The sequence below is a fragment of the Meles meles genome, chromosome 10 (genome assembly GCF_922984935.1).
Source record: "Meles meles chromosome 10, mMelMel3.1 paternal haplotype, whole genome shotgun sequence".
Classification (NCBI taxonomy): Eukaryota; Metazoa; Chordata; class Mammalia; order Carnivora; family Mustelidae; genus Meles; species Meles meles.
In genome coordinates, this window is record NC_060075.1 from 92,023,404 (window position 1) to 92,042,098 (window position 18,695).

Genomic DNA, 18,695 nt, shown 5'->3' on the forward strand with positions numbered 1-18,695 from the left:
GGCTAAGGGCATCCTCTGTTTCTCCTTAAACCTTTATCTATCTTTCATCACTGGCTCTTGCCTGCAGGAGTTATAACTGTGGGATGTTCATGGTGATTTCTGGTTTCCCTCCTTCTTCTTACAATTATTGATTGGAATTCTATGAGGATGGTTTGGGGGAGAGAATTTTTGACCTGATTTAGATGCACTCTAAAGAGCAATGAGAAAAGATCCAAGGGGTCAGGACTGTTGATACAAATTTACATTTGTTATTCATTGAAGTTTAAATCAAAGTCATATTTAATTGAAGAATTACGACTTCTCGTGAAGGCAAGACCCATGCATTTGAAACAACTGTATACCTTTAACTGTGACAGAAATGGTATGATAGATAGCTCCCAGTGGGTTTTTGGCTATACACTGGTAATTTCCAGAGTCTGCTTCTGAAACCTGAATGATCTGTAGAGTTTTCTTGAAGTTCTTATAAAATGTCCGATTGATGGGCAGGGTTCCATCTTCTTTTATCCAGTAAATAATTGGGGTAGGCCTGATAAGATAAATAAATGATATTATTAAAAAAAAGAAGTTCACCTCGCTGCTTTTGAGGGTGAATCTTCATGCAAGTTGGTAACAACTTCTTTGTCTAAAGATCCTAAGGAACAGAAAGACATTGTAACTAGCCTCACACTTTTATAAATAATGCTCAGACCCCTGTATTGAAGTCTGTGAGCCAGCACCTTAACAAAAGCGGCGCCGGGTTAATGCATGGCACACCGTGACCTTGGACTTCCCTGACGCAATGAGCAGGCTAGCCTAGGTGACTTTGCTGAAGGGACCTCATTATTGTCTTCAAAGTTCTGATCAGTGAAGCACTCCTAGAAAATTTTACATAAATGAATATGTTAATCAAAAGGCTTACTATGAAATTAATGACACTGAGTTTTTCTTTTAATCGGCTAGAGTTAAAAATGCAGAGAAAGTGCTGATATACGAGTTTGTGCCCTTGAGCTTTTGCACACATTTCCCTAACAAATGAAAGAATTTGGATTTAGTGACTTTAGAAGATTTTCATGAGAGTAAAATAAAACTTCACTGGACACAAATATTTATTAAGCACTGAACTATGGGCCAAGCACTGAGTTGTATGTTGGGAAGACAAAGACAAAAAAATAGGTATAAATATATGGCCTAAGAACCTCAGGAAGATCACAATATTTGTCCTTAGAAATTCAAGTGGGATTAACTGGTTGATTGTAGAATTGCTTCTGGTTTGTGTAGCTGAATAGAAATAATTGAATATATTTCTTTGATGAAATACCTTCTAAAATGAAACCTGCTGGGAATATAAAAAGAGGTAGAAAATGTAAAATCATTTTCAAAAATGAAAGATACGAGACCAATGTGGTATCCGATAACATATTCCAGTGTTTGTTTTTAGTCATATAGTCTGTACCTCACATGATCTGAAGGTGAGTGGATCACGGGGATAGAGGCATTATTAAGAGGTCAAATTAAGCCATGGATTGTTCTGGAAGCCTGCTTACTTCTCCACTGAGTAGTTATTAAGAATTAGAAATATTACGATTCTTTGAGTCCTACAGCTACTGGTTTGTAAATGATAGACTCCTTAATCTTAGTTTTATACCTTCCCATGGTTTTAAAAATTCTTTTGGAAGTTCAATGCAATTTCCAAATACCAACCATATTTTAATTTTTACATAAGAGACCCTTCAGGGAAGGGGAATCATAAAATTGGGAGAATGGGTATCTCTGCTCCCCAAAGGTTGGAGGTTAGTAGATTAAACCACTTTCTAACACCATGATGAATGAAAATTGCAAGGGGTTGGGGGTTTGCTTTTAATTCTAATGGGAAAGATACATACTTAATTTATCTTTAAAGGGGAGTTTTGCTAATTTCAGTCACTTGAACTGAGTAGCGTGTGCTGTGATTTCCTGATGGGACCAGCAGAGGCCTCCACGTGTCTCCTGCAGTAAAGCCATTCCTAGAAGTCAATTCTGGGAAGGAACTTGAAACTGTTGCATTACCAGGTCAAGGACAGTGCAGATCAGAACATGGGATCATAACAATGTTTCTGAGATTCCATGGAAAGTTTCCAGCAAATGTGCCCACATCAACAGTACTTGCTTGGTTCCAGGGCTAAGAGGGGACGATGTAGAAACTTGCTTCTGACGGGCACCTAACATAACAGTTGTCCTTGTATCTGAGCTATGCACAGAGGAGTCATCTGCAAAGAAGCTAGGCTTGTGATCTGCCTAGAGGAAGGAGTGGAAGGGAAAGGGTGTTTATTCTGAGGCTAGATCGTAAGAGGCGTAAGAGGCAGTGCGTGTACTTCTGCTGTTAGGAGAATAAGCCGGGGCTAGACGGCCAGAGGGACAGGAGTCACTCAAGGCCAAGAGCTGCCAAGAAGACCCCAGAACCATGAACCTAGAGTGGAGCTGCCCAGCAGAGGCATGAGCAGGCTCACCCTGATACATCCCGCTCTAGCCCGTTACAGCAACTGCCCTGCGACCTGTGGGCGAATGATTAACAATAAATAGCTATTGTTTTTTTTTTTTCCATTTTATTTATTTTTTCAGCGTAACAGTATTCATTCTTTTTGCACAACACCCAGTGCTCCATGCAAAACGTGCCCTCCCCATTACCCACCACCTGTTGTTTTTAACCCGCTAAATTTTGAGGTTGTTTGTTACGTAACAGTAGTGAAATAAGACACCCTAATTGTAACCATAGCAACCACATGGTGATTCCTGATACTTATTTCAAGAGGAAAACTATTATATTAAGAGAATATTTCAATAATATGAGATACACATGGCTTATTTTTGAAAACAATTATCAAATTTTTCTTAATGCTTGCTGGAATTAGTATAAGACAATGACTGTTGCTGTGACATGAATGCCTTTCTATGGACCCACTAGGTTTTTGTAAGAAATGCTCCAGAACCTGCAAAGACAAACAAACAAAACAAACAAAAAGAAATGCACACCAAGACAGAAAGCGCAGGGGTGCCTGGATGGCTCAGTTTAAGGGTCTGCCTTCAGGCCCGGGGTCCTGGGATTGGGATCAAGCCCCCAGGTTGGCCTCCCTGCTCAGCAAGGAGTCTGCTTCTCCCTCTCCCCTCCCCCATCTACCCTTCCACTCCCTGCCCTCCCCTTCCCTGCCCACAGGCTCATGCTCTCTTCTGCTGCTCTCTGCCTCTCAAATTAATTAATTAGTTAATAATTAAATAAAATCTTTTTTTTAAAAAAGACAGAAAGTCGGAACTCACAGTCCCTCTGCAATGCATTCCAGCGAAAGGACATTCCCTCTTAATTCTTCCTTGTGACTGGCATTGCCTTCTGGAGTTAAAAAGGTTGGTGGCCTCTCTCTATTTGATTTTGCTGCAAACAATAAAATCATATGGATTAGAAGTTATGCATATGTATTTCTCAAAACACGGTTCACTGCCTAAAAATCTAATCCCTTTTCAAAACCACTAAACACTGAAATTAAACTGCATACCCACACTCTCTGCCTTATAAACATTGCTCACTCAGCTGGGAACAGAAACGATGTTGGTTACATAACCATTAACACGAAGGACTATTTCACTCTTGTACATTCCCTTAATATGGATTAGGATTTTATGAATTCTTGGTGCATTGGCAAATTTTCAAAATGTAGACATAGAGAGGAAAGTCACATTATCAAACAATCCATCCCTTACAATTAGTGCTCGGGTCAAAGAGAAAATTAACTATATTGCGGAAGATGTTAGATTTTTCTGGAAGCTGTGACTATGGAAGGGGGTAGTTTGGTTTACACTAGGGACAACATCATAGCCCATTTCATTGATTAATCATGGACATCAATCTGTGGTGGATGTCTAAGTATCAAGACCCCCAAACTGCAAGGTTCATGGAAAACAAAACCAGCAAGTTACTGAAGAGATCTGGCAAATTGTGTGCCATTAAGAATAATGAATGGTAAAGAAATTGAACTTGGTTTCCTCAATGAAAAAATAAAGATGCCTCAAGTCGGAGATCTCAGGGAGGCCTACAAAGGCAATCTTCGGTTTCACGGAAACCTCATTTAAATGTGGCTTTATGTTCTACTGGCCTCTCAGAAAACTGTGAAGTAGGAATATACCATCTTAAGGTTCTATCGCCCTTTACAGTTTTCAACACTTAAGTGCATTATCTCTTTGATGCTCACCAAAAGTGAGTGAAAAGGTAATATATGAATTATTCTCATTCTTCAGAAGAAAAAAAACTGGACACCAGGGAAGGTTTTACTTGAGAGAAATGAGAATTTTCTTAAGACTTTAGAAATCGTGGAGGAGACCTTACCTCCCTGAAATCACTTTGGGAATGGTTTTCAGGATATATTAAAATAAAATAACAAGGCAGAAGTTGTGGTTTGCCTACTCTGATCATTGATGGTACCTTAATGTTTTTTACTTTATATCTCAAGGGTAAAAAATTAATACCACAGAAATTTTGTCTTAGAGATCATTTAAGAGGACCCCCATACCAGAAACCACAATTTTCACTAATACACTCTGTACCCGACAGTCACATTTCCCTTAAGGAAATCGAATTCTTCTCTTTTTAAAAGAATGAAGTTAAATGCTCTATTTTTAAAAAGGTTATTTCCACTCAAGAGAGTGACTTGGTTTTAAACAAAACTATGAGAAATGCTATTGTTAATTACATAGCACTGAGAATGTCATGTGAGAACAGATGGGAAATGTGATGATTTACTATCAAAATCCACTTGATGTTAGTTGCTAACGGTCACTAAGACTGACGGGTTAGTATTCTAGCAGGTTAATGCCCTCTTTTTTGGTTAGTGAGAAAAGCCTGTGAACAAGACAAAAAAAAATATATAATTCTAAACATACATGAAAGACCCCCCCCCAAATTATGGAAAATGGTGTTTCACATGAAAACAGTGATAATAATTTTTATTATTATACACACAACGTGCAGCATGTTTTAGTGACATGACGTAAGCGTGTAGCTAAGTTTCGAAAGAAACACACATTTGTGCTAGCGGTGTGAAACACGGAACTAGGACTCTCGTTAACAGCTGTGGAGGTGGAGTTAGTGAACTGATTCTACGATGAGGGAGAGGAGTGCCAGTTGCAGTCACCAGAACTCACCACTATAAAACTCAGAGTCATTCAAATTAGCAGCTATGGTGTCATTCAATTCATCCACTGAAATAAACAGAATATTATGAAGAATGCAAAAAGCAGGGGAGAAGGTGCTACAAAAAAGTCTCGGGCAACAAAAGTAAACGTATACAGCCATGCTGACCAGGTGCCACCCCTACCAAGGAAACACAGGCTTTGAAGTCGTTCATGATTGATTACGTCAATCAATGATTGATTGACTCACTGATTGACTCACTGATTGATTACATCCCTCAGCCACCCCAGCCAGTAATACAGGGACACGGGAACTGAAGCTTCGGGGCTGCTAAGTCAAGGCACACTGGGGCAGAACGCACACGCAGATGCTCCGGGGACCAAGGAGACTCCGAAAGTTACCGTGAAAACAGCAACAGTGATATCAGCAAAGAATGTACAATATAGTATCTGGGTTATGTGTGCTTTTATCTGCCAACACGTCAGTAGCTAGTCACGGGTACTTTCCTGATCAATGAACCCGTGTAGTTCAACGTCAGTGGTGTTTACTAGTTAATATATTTTAGGCACACTTGGAAACATCATTGAAAGAAAGAGTCAGGAGGCCGAGCTCTTACCTGAAATCACCTTCACGGAAATAGGTTGCTTCTGCTGTATGGTTTGAGTGTGATTAAATCTGGCATAACAGATATAGTCCTCGCGGGTGTCCTCTGGGAGAACATTGGAGAAGTAAAGGTCTCCGTTCAGACCCTGAGAAACCCTCTCACTTTGTGGAAGTCTCTGAAAGGCTGGAGAAAGGCAGAGAGATATCCAGATGATGCCATCCCAAAACTCTCCCAGTAACTACTCATAGTTCGGTGAACTTCCCTGGAAGTTTTTTCCCCTATAAAGCTCTTCGAGTAAAAGCAAGTCATTGCAGAAACAACAGCAGAACACAGGAAAACTCGAACTATGCCTGCCAGAGCCCAATTTCTCTGGAGTGGGGGGCAAAGGGGAGACTAGAATCACACAGTCAAGTGTTGTATTAAATGTAAACCAAAAAAAAAAAAATGCTTTACAAATGAGTTTGCAGGACTTTTCCTAATATTTAATATTAACTGTTAAACACGTGTACACATATATCTTAGAAAATGCATTAAAAAAGCTTGTAAGGATGTTAAGTTGGCTTGCCTCCACGTGCTCGGTCAGACACCAGATACTGTGAGAGCATCTAAACGTGAGCTCGGCCCTGCGCGAGGCGCCCGGCATCCCAGACTCCCACCCTGCCTGAGCCCTCGACCTCACTGAGGAATCCGGGAGCACATGGCAGGGGGAGGGGGTATGGCATTCACAACAGCGTGTAATGATGTTGGAATGTTGCAGATGAACCCCTCAGGGTCCCCCCAGCCAAGCCTCCAGCCCCCCACCCCTCCACGAGTTTTTTCTTTCCTTCTAATGGACGAGGTATTTTTACTTGTCCCGTGTGTGCTTTATTGCCTGTCTCCCTGCACTGGGAATTTAGGTTGCAGGGCTATAGAGACGGTCTGCTGTAGCCGTGAACCCTCGTGGGGCCCTTGCCAGGGGCTCCATGATTAAATGAAATGAAAGTCAGCACTCTGACTTTCCAGGTTCAGGCCTCACAGCTTATTTCCCCTCGGGTCCAGTTGAGGCACTGCCGAGCCTCAGGCGCTGAAGGAAGCCTAAGTGGACGAAGGACTTGAGGAGGCGGGGCGGCAGACCTGCGCAGGATTTGCAGTTGGAGGGCTAACATGCAATGTCTGAAGCTTCTGACTCAGTCCCCGGAGCCCTAACTGAGCATTCGGTGCCTCTGAAGCGAGAGAACCAGGAAACCTGCACTTTCCAGCAGCCTTGGGGCTAGGTATTCTGTCTTCTGGAGGATTTTCCAGTCTGAGCCAAGCAGGATGCTGGTCCTGCAAAAGGCGCTCCATCTAACGTCACACGAAATGCAAACTTAGGGTCAAACGGCTGCAGCTTCTTGGGGCAGGGAAATGGGGAGTCAGAGCCTGAAAGAACGCAGGTTAGCCACGTGAGCCGAGTTCTTGGCCAAGATGGGGGTGTGGTTGGTGGTTGTAAATTCATGATTATAAGCCAGGAATGCCTAGGGAAAGTGTTGTTTTAAGAATAACTCAGGAGCGGTGCCTGGGTGGCTCAGTCAGTTAAGCGTCAGGCTCTTGATTTCAGCTCAAGTCTTGATCTCAGGGTCGTGAGTTTGAGCCCCACTTTGGGCTCTGTGCTGGGTTTGTAAAGCATACAATTCTTTTTTTTTTTTTAATTTATTTAAAAAATTTATTTTTTAAAATTTATTTTATTTTTTTTAAATTTATTTTTATTTGACAGAGAGAGATCGCAAGTAGGCAGAGAGAGAGAGAGAGAGAGAGAGAGGAGGAAGCAGGCTCCCTGCTGAGCAGAGAGCCCGATGTGGGGCTCGATCCCAGGACCCTGGGATCATGACCTGAGCTGAAGGCAGAGGATTTAACCCACTGACCCACCCAGGCGCCCTCCGTGCTGGGTTTGGAACCTGCTTGGGATTCTCTCTCCCTCTCCATTTGCTCCTCCTTACCCCTGCTCCTACTCTCTCTCCCTCTCAAAATATATAGATATAGATATAGATATAGATATATAAAAGTCAGGAAAATAATGTACATTTATTTAATGAATACGAAGAGTTAAAGATAAACATTCATTTATTCTCTTCTGATTCCCATGTTGTATTTTATTATTGATCGGTGTTGGTAAGTCAAGTTAAAGGAAATGAGACTTTAAGAGGGTGCTAGCATTTCGCCCCTGAGTTCTTTGCCTTACACTTGGGAAAAAAATGTGCACAGGCAGGAAGAACTCGATAATGTCACCTTGCAAGAAGAAGGCTATACAAATCTGAATTTTTTTCCGTATTCCCGATGCAATTTCATTTGAAAGGTGCAGATGCTTTGCCAACAGCCTAAAATGTAGGTTCATGACATAGCCCAGAAGTGCAACATAGAAAACAAAGTCACATACTCAGATGATTCTGAAACTTTACGTGTATTCGTCTGTTTATTAAGTGAAAAGGTCATCGTTTCTGAATAAGAACCAAGGACCGAACACAGTCTCATGTGGGCAGCGACATTTGGATACACCTCCCATTTACATCTGACTCATTATGTATTTTTTCAAAATCTGTTCAAAAGCTGTTATGCAGTCACAGGAAAATATGTCTGCTCATTGATTCATTTATATATTTATTTTTCATTTCTTTGTGATACTTTCTCTGAATATTTTTCCATACAAGAGTCACAAATGGAAATGAAATATTCCAGCTAAATTTTCTCTTTAGAAATGTGAATAGTCTATGAATTCAGGGGAAATCATGTCACTGAGAATAGACTGTGTTCGCTACAAATATTTTGCATTCATTCCCACCATTCCACCTAAAAGACTCTTGTCAAGGTCAACAGTGATCCCGGTGTTGCCAAACTGAATAGTTGTTTTCGTTCAGATCAGAAGTTATCTGATCTTTTGAAACAGTTGATCAAAAGTTCTGGGGGCGCCTGGGTGGCTCAGTGGGTTAAAGCCTCTGCTTTCGGCTCAGGTCATGATCCCAGGGTCCTGGGATCGAGCCCCGCATCTGGCTCTCTGCTCAGCGGGGAGCCTGCTTCCTCCTCTCTCTCTGTCTGCCTCTCTGCCTGCTTGTGATCTCTGTCTGCCAAATAAATAAAAATAAATTCTTAAAAAAAAAAGTTCTGTCTTCTGGACACTTGGCTTCACCTTACCCCAAGGACACTGCTCTGTCTCTGCTCTCTTCCTCCCTCAGGGACTGCTCCTTCTCTTCTGCTTTGCTGGTCTCTCCCTAAGTCCCTCTGAGGGGCTCCTGGTCTCCACATCACAGGCTTTGACCTCTACCCCCGCCCCCAGTGCTCTCACCCAGCCCGGCTCTAGGAGCACCTCTGCCCTACCATGCCTGCTTTGCTGACCAGAGCCTGACCTCTGCCTTCCAACTCCTTCCCGACTTCTCCTCATGGCTGTTCTTCAAGCCTCTCACCTCCATGACCCTCGTTTCTTGGTCCCCAAGCAGAACCCCATGTCACCTCTAAGGGAGCATGCTAACCTATTAGCACAGGAGGTTCTGGAAGGGAGGAAAGGCAGCACCACACAGTTCCCTTAAGGACAGGGCTGGGGTAGACAGATGTGAGATGGCCTAACGGATGACTTCTTTCTCTGTGCCTCGGTCTCCTCGTCTAAAATGTGGAAAGATGACAAGATGCTGGACATCGCTAGAGAAATGCAAATGGAAACCACAGGTTTAACTACCTCTAAATCTAAGACAAACAAACAAACAAAAGAGGACAGACACGGATATAGGAAACAAACTACTGGTTATCAGAATTGAGGAGGCGTTGGGGGATGGGCGAAATAGGTGAAGGGGAATAAGAAGGACAAACTTCCAGTAATAAAATGAGTAAGTCACAGGATGTACTGTACAGCGCAGGGGATAAGTCATAGTGTAATAACTCTGTCTAGTGACAGGTGGTAACTAGACTTGTCGTGGGGAGCATTTCGTGATGTGCAAAAGTATGAAATCACTATGATGTACACCTACAGCCAATGGGACATTGTCAATTACATTTCGATAAAAAAATATAAAAAATAAAAAGTAGAACGAATAATTGGACATGCCCCGCAGCGTTGTTGTAAGAAACTGATGTGATAACCCCACGTAAGTTTCTCAGCAAAGGGACTGGCACTTAATAGATGCTCAGGAAGTATTAGCTGTTGTTAGAGATTAAAAAAAAAAAAAACCTGAATGACAAAATGTAACACATCCCAGATGGCCTGATTCCCTGCCGTCCCCGCCTGCAGGCTTCTGCTGTTTCAGGAAATGGTGATTCTGTGTCACCAGCGGCTCCCTGTTCAACTCTGGAGTTACCTTTGGTCGCTCCCTCTCACGCCCCCACCCCGATCCCAATAAATCCTGGAGGCTCTATGTCCAAAATATTTCCAGAAGCTGACCATTTGTTCCCACCTGACAATAGCCACGACCCGAGTCCCTGTCACCGTCAGCTCCTGCCTGGATTTCAGCAGGGTCCCGCCTGGTGGGTGTCCCTACCCTGCCTTTGTCCCCTCTGCCACCCGCACAGGAACTGAAGGAGGGCTATTGCTAGCTGGCCAGGTTCAGGTACAGTCCCTGCTTCTGTGTCTCCCGGCTTCATTCAGAGCAAAAGCCAAACACCTCTGTACTGAGCCCTGGACTTCTCTGACCTCATCTGTGTCCCTCTCACTGGGCTCCCAGTGGTCTGGCCACGATATCTGCTGGGGCTTTTCCAGGCACCAGGATGCTCCTGCCTCAGGGGCCTGTTTCCCTTCCACCGGGACATTTAGGGGCCTGCCTTGCTCTCTCATTCCTCTAAGTCTCTGTTCAAAATGCTGCTTATTTTTCTTTCTTTGTTTTTTAAAATATCTTATTTATTTGGGAGAGAGAACACAAGAGGGGGAATGAGGGAACGAGGGAGAAGCAGGCTCCCTGCTGAGTAGGGAGCACAATGCGGGCCTCGATCCCAGGATGCTGGGACCATGACCTGAACCAAAGGCAGGTACTTTGCCAGTTGAGCCACCCAGGTGTCCCTGCTTAATTTTCTTCATAGCACTTGTTGCCAACTGACACCTACTTTATAAATGTGCTGATTTCTGCTTCTGTCTCCACCCCCCATCTATTCTCACTGCATAGGATATGAGCTCAGTGGAAGCAGGAAATCTGGTCTTTTTAGGTGCCTGGTGTACAGTAGGTGCTCAAGAAATCATGTTGCGAGGGAGGAGTCAAGATGGCGGAGAAGTAGCAGCCTGAGACTACATCAGGTAGCAGGAGATCAGCTCAATAGCTTATCTAAACATTGCAAACACCTACAAATCCAACGGGAGAGCGAAGAGAAGAAGAACAGCAACTCTAGAAACAGAAAATCAACCACTTTCTGAAAGGTAGGACTGGCGGAGAAGTGAATCTAAAACGACGGGAAGATAGACCGCGGGGGGAGGGGCCGGCTCCCGGCAAGCGGCGGAGCAACGGAGCACAAAATCAGGACTTTTAAAAGTCTGTTCCACTGAGGGACATTGCTCCAGGGGCTAAACCGGGGTGAAGCCCACGCGGGGCCAGCGTGGCCCCAGGCCCCGCAGGGTCACAGAAGGATCGGGGGTGTCGGAGTGTTGGAGAGCTCGCAGGTATTAGAACGGAGAAGCCGGCTGCAGAGACAGAGCCGAGGACTGAACTCTCAGCTCGGGGTTACCTTGAACTGGTCGCGGGCTGGGTGAGCTCGGAGCGCGGCTAGAGGCTGGGGATACGGGAGTGATTGGGTGCTGTCCTCTGGGGGCGCACTGAGGAGTGGGGCCCCAGGCTCTCGGCTCCTCCGAGCTGGAGACTGGGAGGCCACCATTTTCATTCCCGTCCTCCGGAACTCTACGGAAAGCGTTCAGGGAACAGAAGCTCCCAAAAGCGAACCCGAGCCAAGGGCGGTGCAATCCCACCTCGGGCAAAGACACTTGAGAGTCACTACAACAGGCCCCTCCCCCAGAAGATCAACAAAATATCCAGCCAGGACGAAGTTCATCTATCAAGGAGAAAGCAGATTCAATTCCTAAGACAGCAGAGCAATTCCAGAGGAGGAGAAAGCAAAGCACGGAACTCATGGCTTTCTCCCCATGATTCTCTAGTCTTGCGGCTACTTCAATTTTTTTTTCTTTTTTCAATTTTTTTTTCTTTTTTCTTTTTTCTTCTTCTGCTAAATTTTTTTTAAACTTTTACCCTTTTCTTTTTTAACATTTTTTGACTAGTTCATCTAAATATATATATTTTTTCTTTCTTTTTTATATTTTTTATTTGTTTTATTTTTTAAATTTTTTTCTTTCTTTTTTTTTTTCTTCTTTTTTTTTCAGAAGCTGTTTTTATCCCCTTTCTCCCCCCCACATTTTGGGGTCTCTTCTGATTTGGTTACAGCGCATTTTTCCGGAGTCTTTGCCACCCTTTTAGTAGTTTATTTGCTCCTTCATATTCTCTTATCTGGACAAAATGACAAGGCGGAAAAAATCACCACAAACAAAAGAACAAGAGACAGTACCGAAGGCTAGGGACCTAATCAACACAGACATGGGTAATATGTCAGATCAAGAGTTCAGAATGACGATTCTGAACATTCTAGCCGGGCTCGAAAAAGGCATGGAAGATATTAGAGAAACCCTCTCTGGAGATATTAAAGCCCTTTCTGGAGAAATTAAAGAACTAAAATCTAACCAAGTTGAAATCAAAAAAGCTATTAATGAGGTGCAATCAAAAATGGAGGCTCTCACTGCTAGGATCAATGAGGCAGAAGAAAGAATTAGTGATATAGAAGACCAAATGACAGAGAATAAGGAAGCCGAGCAAAAGAGGGACAAACAGCTACTGGACCATGAGGGGAGAATTCGAGAGATAAGTGACACCATAAGACGAAACAACATTAGAATAATTGGGATTCCAGAAGAAGAAGAAACAGAGAGGGGAGCAGAAGGTCTATTGGAGAGAATCATTGGATAGAATTTCCCTAATATGGCAAAGGGAACAAGCATCAAAATCCAGGAGATGCAGAGAACCCCCCTCAAAGTCAACAAGAATAGGTCCACACCCCGTCACCTAATAGTAAAATTTACAAGTCTTAGTGACAAAGAGAAAATCCTGAAAGCAGCCCGAGAAAAGAAGTCTGTAACATACAATGGTAAAAATATTAGATTGGCGGCAGACTTATCCACAGAGACCTGGCAGGCCAGAAAGAGCTGGCATGATATATTCAGAGCACTCAACGAGAAAAACATGCAGCCAAGAATACTCTATCCAGCTAGGCTATCATTGAAAATAGAAGGAGAGATCAAAAGCTTCCAGGACAAACAAAAACTGAAAGAATTTGCAAACACCAAACCAGCTCTACAGGAAATATTGAAAGGGGTCCTCTAAGCAAAGAGAGAGCCTAAAAGTAGTAGATCAGAAAGGTACAGAGACAATATACAGTAACAGTCACCTTACAGGCTACTAATGGCACTAAATTCATATCTCTCAATAGTTACCCTGAATGTTAATGGGCTAAATGCCCCAATCAAAAGACACAGGGTATCAGAATGGATAAAAAAACAAAACCCATCAGTATGTTGCCTACAAGAAACTCATTTTAGACGCGAAGACACCTCCAGATTTAAAGTGAGGGGGTGGAAAACAATTTACCATGCTAATGGGCATCAGAAGAAAGCTGGGGTGGCAATCCTTATATCAGATCAATTTGATTTTAAGCCAAAGACTATAATAAGAGATGAGGAAGGACACTATATCCTACTCAAAGGGTCTGTCCAACAAGAAGATCTAACAATTTTAAATATCTATGCCCCTAATGTGGGAGCAGCCAACTATATCAACCAATTAATAACAAAATCAAAGAAACACATCAATAATAATACAATAATAGTAGGGGACTTTAACACTCCCCTCACTGAAATGGACAGATCATCCAAGCAAAAGATCAACAAGGAAATAAAGGCCTTAAATGACACACTGGACCAGATGGACATCACAGATATATTCAGAACATTTCATCCCAAAGCAACAGAATACACATTCTTCTCTAGTGCACATGGAACCTTCTCCAGAATAGATCACATCCTGGGTCACAAATCAGGTCTCAACCGGTATCAAAAGATTAGGATTATTCCCTGCATATTTTCAGACCACAATGCTCTGAAGCTAGAACTCAATCACAAGAGGAAAGCTGGAAAGAACCCAAATACATGGAGACTAAACAGCATCCTTCTAAAGAATGAATGGGTTAACCAGGAAATTAAAGAAGAATTGAAAAAATTCATGGAAACAAATGATAATGAAAACACAACAGTTCAAAATCTGTGGGACACAGCAAAGGCAGTCCTGAGAGGAAAATATATAGCGGTACAAGCCTTTCTCAAGAAACAAGAAAGGTCTCAAGTACACAACCTAACCCTACACGTAAAGGAGCTGGAGAAAGAACAAGAAAGAAACCCTAAACCCAGCAGGAGAAGAGAAATCATAAAGATCAGAGCAGAAATCAATGAAATAGAAACCAAAAAAACAATAGAAAAATCAATGAAACTAGGAGCTGGTTCTTTGAAAGAATCAATAAGATTGATAAACCCCTGGCCAGACTCATCAAAAAGAAAAGAGAAAGGACCCAAATCAATAAAATCATGAATGAAAGAGGAGAGATCACAACTAACACCAAAGAAATACAGACAATTAGAAGAACATACTATGAGCAACTCTACGCCAACAAATTGGACAATCTGGAAGAAATGGATGCATTCCTAGAGACATATAAACTACCACAACTGAACCAGGAAGAAATAGAAAACCTGAACAGGCCCATAACCAGTAAGGAGATTGAAACAGTCATCAAAAATCTCCAAACAAACAAAAGCCCAGGGCCAGACGGCTTCCCAGGGGAATTCTACCAAACATTTAAAGAAGAACTAATTCCTATTCTCTTGAAACTGTTCCAAAAAATAGAAACGGAAGGAAAACTTCCAAACTCATTTTATGAGGCCAGCATCACCTTGATCCCAAAACCAGACAAGGATCCCACCAAAAAAGAGAACTACAGACCAATATCCTTGATGAACACAGATGCAAAAATTCTCGCCAAAATACTAGCCAATAGGATTCAACAGTACATTAAAAGTATTATTCACCACGATCAAGTGGGATTTATTCCAGGGCTGCAGGGTTGGTTCAACATCCGCAAATCAATCAATGTGATAGAACACATTAATAAAAGAAAGAACAAGAACCATATGATACTCTCAATAGATGCTGAAAAAGCATTTGACAAAGTACAGCATCCCTTCCTGATCAAAACTCTTCAAAGTGTGGGGATAGAGGGCACATACCTCAATACTATCAAAGCCATCTATGAAAAACCCACCGCAAATATCATTCTCAATGGAGAAAAACTGAAAGCTTTTCCGTTAAGGTCAGGAACACGGCAGGGATGTCCATTATCACCACTGCTATTCAACATAGTACTAGAAGTCCTAGCCTCAGCAATCAGACAACAAAAAGAAATTAAAGGCATCCAAATCGGTAAAGAAGAAGTCAAACTATCACTCTTCGCAGATGATATGATACTATATGTGGAAAACCCAAAAGACTCCACTCCAAAACTGCTAGAACTTGTACAGGAATTCAGTAAAGTGTCAGGATATAAAATCAATGCACAGAAATCAGTTGCATTTCTGTACACCAACAACAAGACTGAAGAAAGAGAAATTAAGGAGTCAATCCCATTTACAATTGTACCCAAAACTATAAGATACCTAGGAATAAACCTAACCAAAGAGACTAAGAATCTATACACAGAAAATTATAAAGTACTCATGAAAGAAATTGAGGAAGACACAAAGAAATGGAAAAATGTTCCATGCTCCTGGATTGGAAGAATAAATATTGTGAAAATGTCTATGCTACCTAAAGCAATCTACACATTTAATGCAATCCCTATCAAAACACCATCCATTTTTTTCAAAGAAATGGAACAAATGATCCTAAAATTTATATGGAACCAGAAAAGACCTCGAATAGCCAAAGGAATATTGAAGAACAAAGCCAAAGTTGGTGGCATCACAATTCCGGACTTCAAGCTCTATTACAAAGCTGTCATCATCAAGACAGCATGGTACTGGCACAAAAACAGACCCATAGATCAGTGGAACAGAATAGAGAGCCCAGAAATCGACCCTCAACTCTATGGTCAACTAATCTTCGACAAAGCAGGAAAGAATGTCCAATGGAAAAAAGACAGCCTCTTCAATAAATGGTGCTGGGAAAATTGGACAGCCACATGCAGAAAAATGAAATTGGACCACTTCCTTACACCACACACGAAAATAGACTCCAAATGGATGAAGGACCTCAATGTGAGAAAGGAATCCATCAAAATCCTTGAGGAGAATGCAGGCAGCAACCTCTTCGACCTCAGCCGTAGCAACATCTTCCTAGGAACAACGGCAAAGGCAAGGGAAGCAAGGGCAAAAATGAACTATTGGGATTTCATCAAGATCAAAAGCTTTTGCACAGCAAAGGAAACAGTTAACAAAACCAAAAGACAACTGACAGAATGGGAGAAGATATTTGCAAACGACATATCAGATAAAGGGCTAGTATCCAAAATCTATAAGGAACTTAGCAAACTCAACACCCAAAGAACAAACAACCCAATCAAGAAATGGGCAGAGGACATGAACAGACATTTCTGCAAAGAAGACATCCAGATGGCCAACAGACACATGAAAAAGTGCTCCACGTCACTCGGCATCAGGGAAATACAAATCAAAACCACAATGAGATATCACCTCACACCAGTCAGAATGGCTAAAATTAACAAGTCAGGAAATGACAGATGCTGGCGAGGATGTGGAGAAAGGGGAACCCTCCTCCACTGTTGGTGGGAATGCAAGCTGGTGCAACCACTCTGGAAAACAGCATGGAGGTTCCTCAAAATGTTGAAAATAGAACTACCCTATGACCCAGCAATTGCACTACTGGGTATTTACCCTAAAGATACAAACATAGTGATCCGAAGGGGCACGTGTACCCGAATGTTTATAGCAGCAATGTCTACAATAGCCAGACTATGGAAAGAACCTAGATGTCCATCAACAGATGAATGGATAAAGAAGAGGTGGTATATATACACAATGGAATACTATGCAGCCATCAAAAGAAATGAAATCATGCCATTTGCGACGACGTGGATGGAACTAGAGCGTATCATGCTTAGTGAAATAAGTCAATCGGAGAAAGACAACTATCATATGATCTCCCTGATATGAGGACATGGAGAAGCAACATGGGGGGGTAGGGGGATAGGAGAAGAGTAAATGAAACAAGATGGGATTGGGAGGGAGACAAACCATCAATGACTCTTAATCTCACAAAACAAACTGGGGGTTGCTGGGGGGAGGTGGGATTGGGAGAGGGGGAGCAGGCTATGGACATTGGGGAGGGGAGGCGAACCATAAGAGACTATGGACTCTGAAAAACAACCTGAAGGTTTTGAAGGGTCAGGGGTGGGAGGTTGGGGCAACCTGAGGGTTTGAAGGGTCAGGGGTGGGAGGTTGGGGGAACAGGTGGTGGGTAATGGGGAGGGCACGTTTTGCATGGAGCACTGGGTGTTGTGCAAAAAGAATGAATACTGTTACACTGAAAAAAAAAAAAAGTAATCCACATTTCAAGATTTTTTGCAGCTCAGAAAGAGTATGATGTTATCTTTGGCGGGATCTGGGTGAAGGGTACATGAGAACTCCCTGTACTATTTTTGCAACTTCTTGTGGGTCAAACTATCTCAAACTAAAAGGGTATAAAAAGATATCCAAAAAAAAAAAAAAGAAATCATGTTGCTTATTTTATGACACATTATTTATTTCAATGAGCATTTCTTTTCTCTGAGCATCTCTAAAACATCTTTCAAGCATTTTATGAATCATGGGAGATAATATAGAATCATAATCATGAGAATCATAAGAATCTTAAAGACAGAAGTAATCATAAGTATCTTGAAGGCAGAAAGTTCATATTTTTAAAACTTACAATTATCTCTTGTTTTGTGTCTACTTTTCTGTTACGTTTACCTTTTTAAAATTTGTTTTTAAGAAGTCGTATAAGAATTAACCTTTTCTTTGTAAAAAAAAAAACAAACACAAAAAACTTACAATTATCCATCCAGAATATTATAGGTGGTGGTAATCCAAGCGGGGGTCTGCAAGGAAGGATCAGAGACTGGCCGTTTCGAAGTGTTATTGGCTCAAGTTTTTCTTTGGTCCACAACGGTGACCCTATGATGTAAAATAGTAATTTCTAAGTTATTTCTGCATTGGACAACAAAAAGAGCACAGAAAGGAAGACAAGATAAACTTTGGGGGCGAAGAGTAACTCTGAGTTCATGTACATTAAGATAACAAGAAAATAATTTTAAAATCCAAGGTTAAAGGTAAAAAAAGTGATGATTTTCATTCACTGCTGTTAATAATATAGATGCTGACTCAGCAATTCCATGTCTTAAAAAAATCTGTATCATTAAATACATCATTAAGAAGATACATAATTTCACTACAAGCGTGTTCTTCATGAAAGAATGGAAAGCACTAGGTGTCAAAAAGTTTGTTTAAACAAATAATTGTGCCCCCACACTTTAGAGTGTTAGACACTATTATATATTAAGAAACATATACTTATGCGGAAGATTGATATGAGAATATAGATGATACGTAGATAAGTCAGGAAAGGTTATAAAATAGTACTTCAGAATGAGCTCCGCTGGCACACATACGTGCTTATCTGCCTAGAGAAGGTGGAAAGAACAGCGGTTACTTGCTCGAGTGGAAAGAGTCATGAGTATATTTTTCAATTTCTTTTTTGTTATTTGTAATTTTTTCCTAAGAATGAACACAGGTAAGAACGAGTTTTCGAAAGGACCAGAACTGCAAATGACTACCGTTCTTTAAATACAAGCTCTTTAAATATAAGCTGTTGAGAGAACGGGGGTAGTGAC

General features: G+C 41.8%; 1 protein-coding gene across 16 annotated transcripts in view; it reads right to left on the reverse strand.

Annotated features, from left to right (window-relative positions):
• The window catches only part of NRCAM (neuronal cell adhesion molecule), a 279,250-nt gene that overhangs the window by 52,666 nt on the left and 207,889 nt on the right, over positions 1-18,695 (reverse strand). For 12 of the 16 annotated variants that reach the window (XM_046020756.1, XM_046020751.1, XM_046020753.1 and 9 more), the window contains 5 exons: positions 17,857-17,979; positions 5,751-5,921; positions 5,146-5,202; positions 3,271-3,382; positions 342-526 (listed from right to left, as the gene is read on the reverse strand). In XM_046020756.1, the coding sequence (XP_045876712.1) occupies positions 342-526; positions 3,271-3,382; positions 5,146-5,202; positions 5,751-5,921; positions 17,857-17,979 (648 nt within the window). The remainder of the gene's footprint in view (positions 1-341; positions 527-3,270; positions 3,383-5,145; positions 5,203-5,750; positions 5,922-17,856; positions 17,980-18,695) is intronic. The other 4 variants (XM_046020758.1, XM_046020757.1, XM_046020754.1 and 1 more) reach the window with 1 other exon arrangement.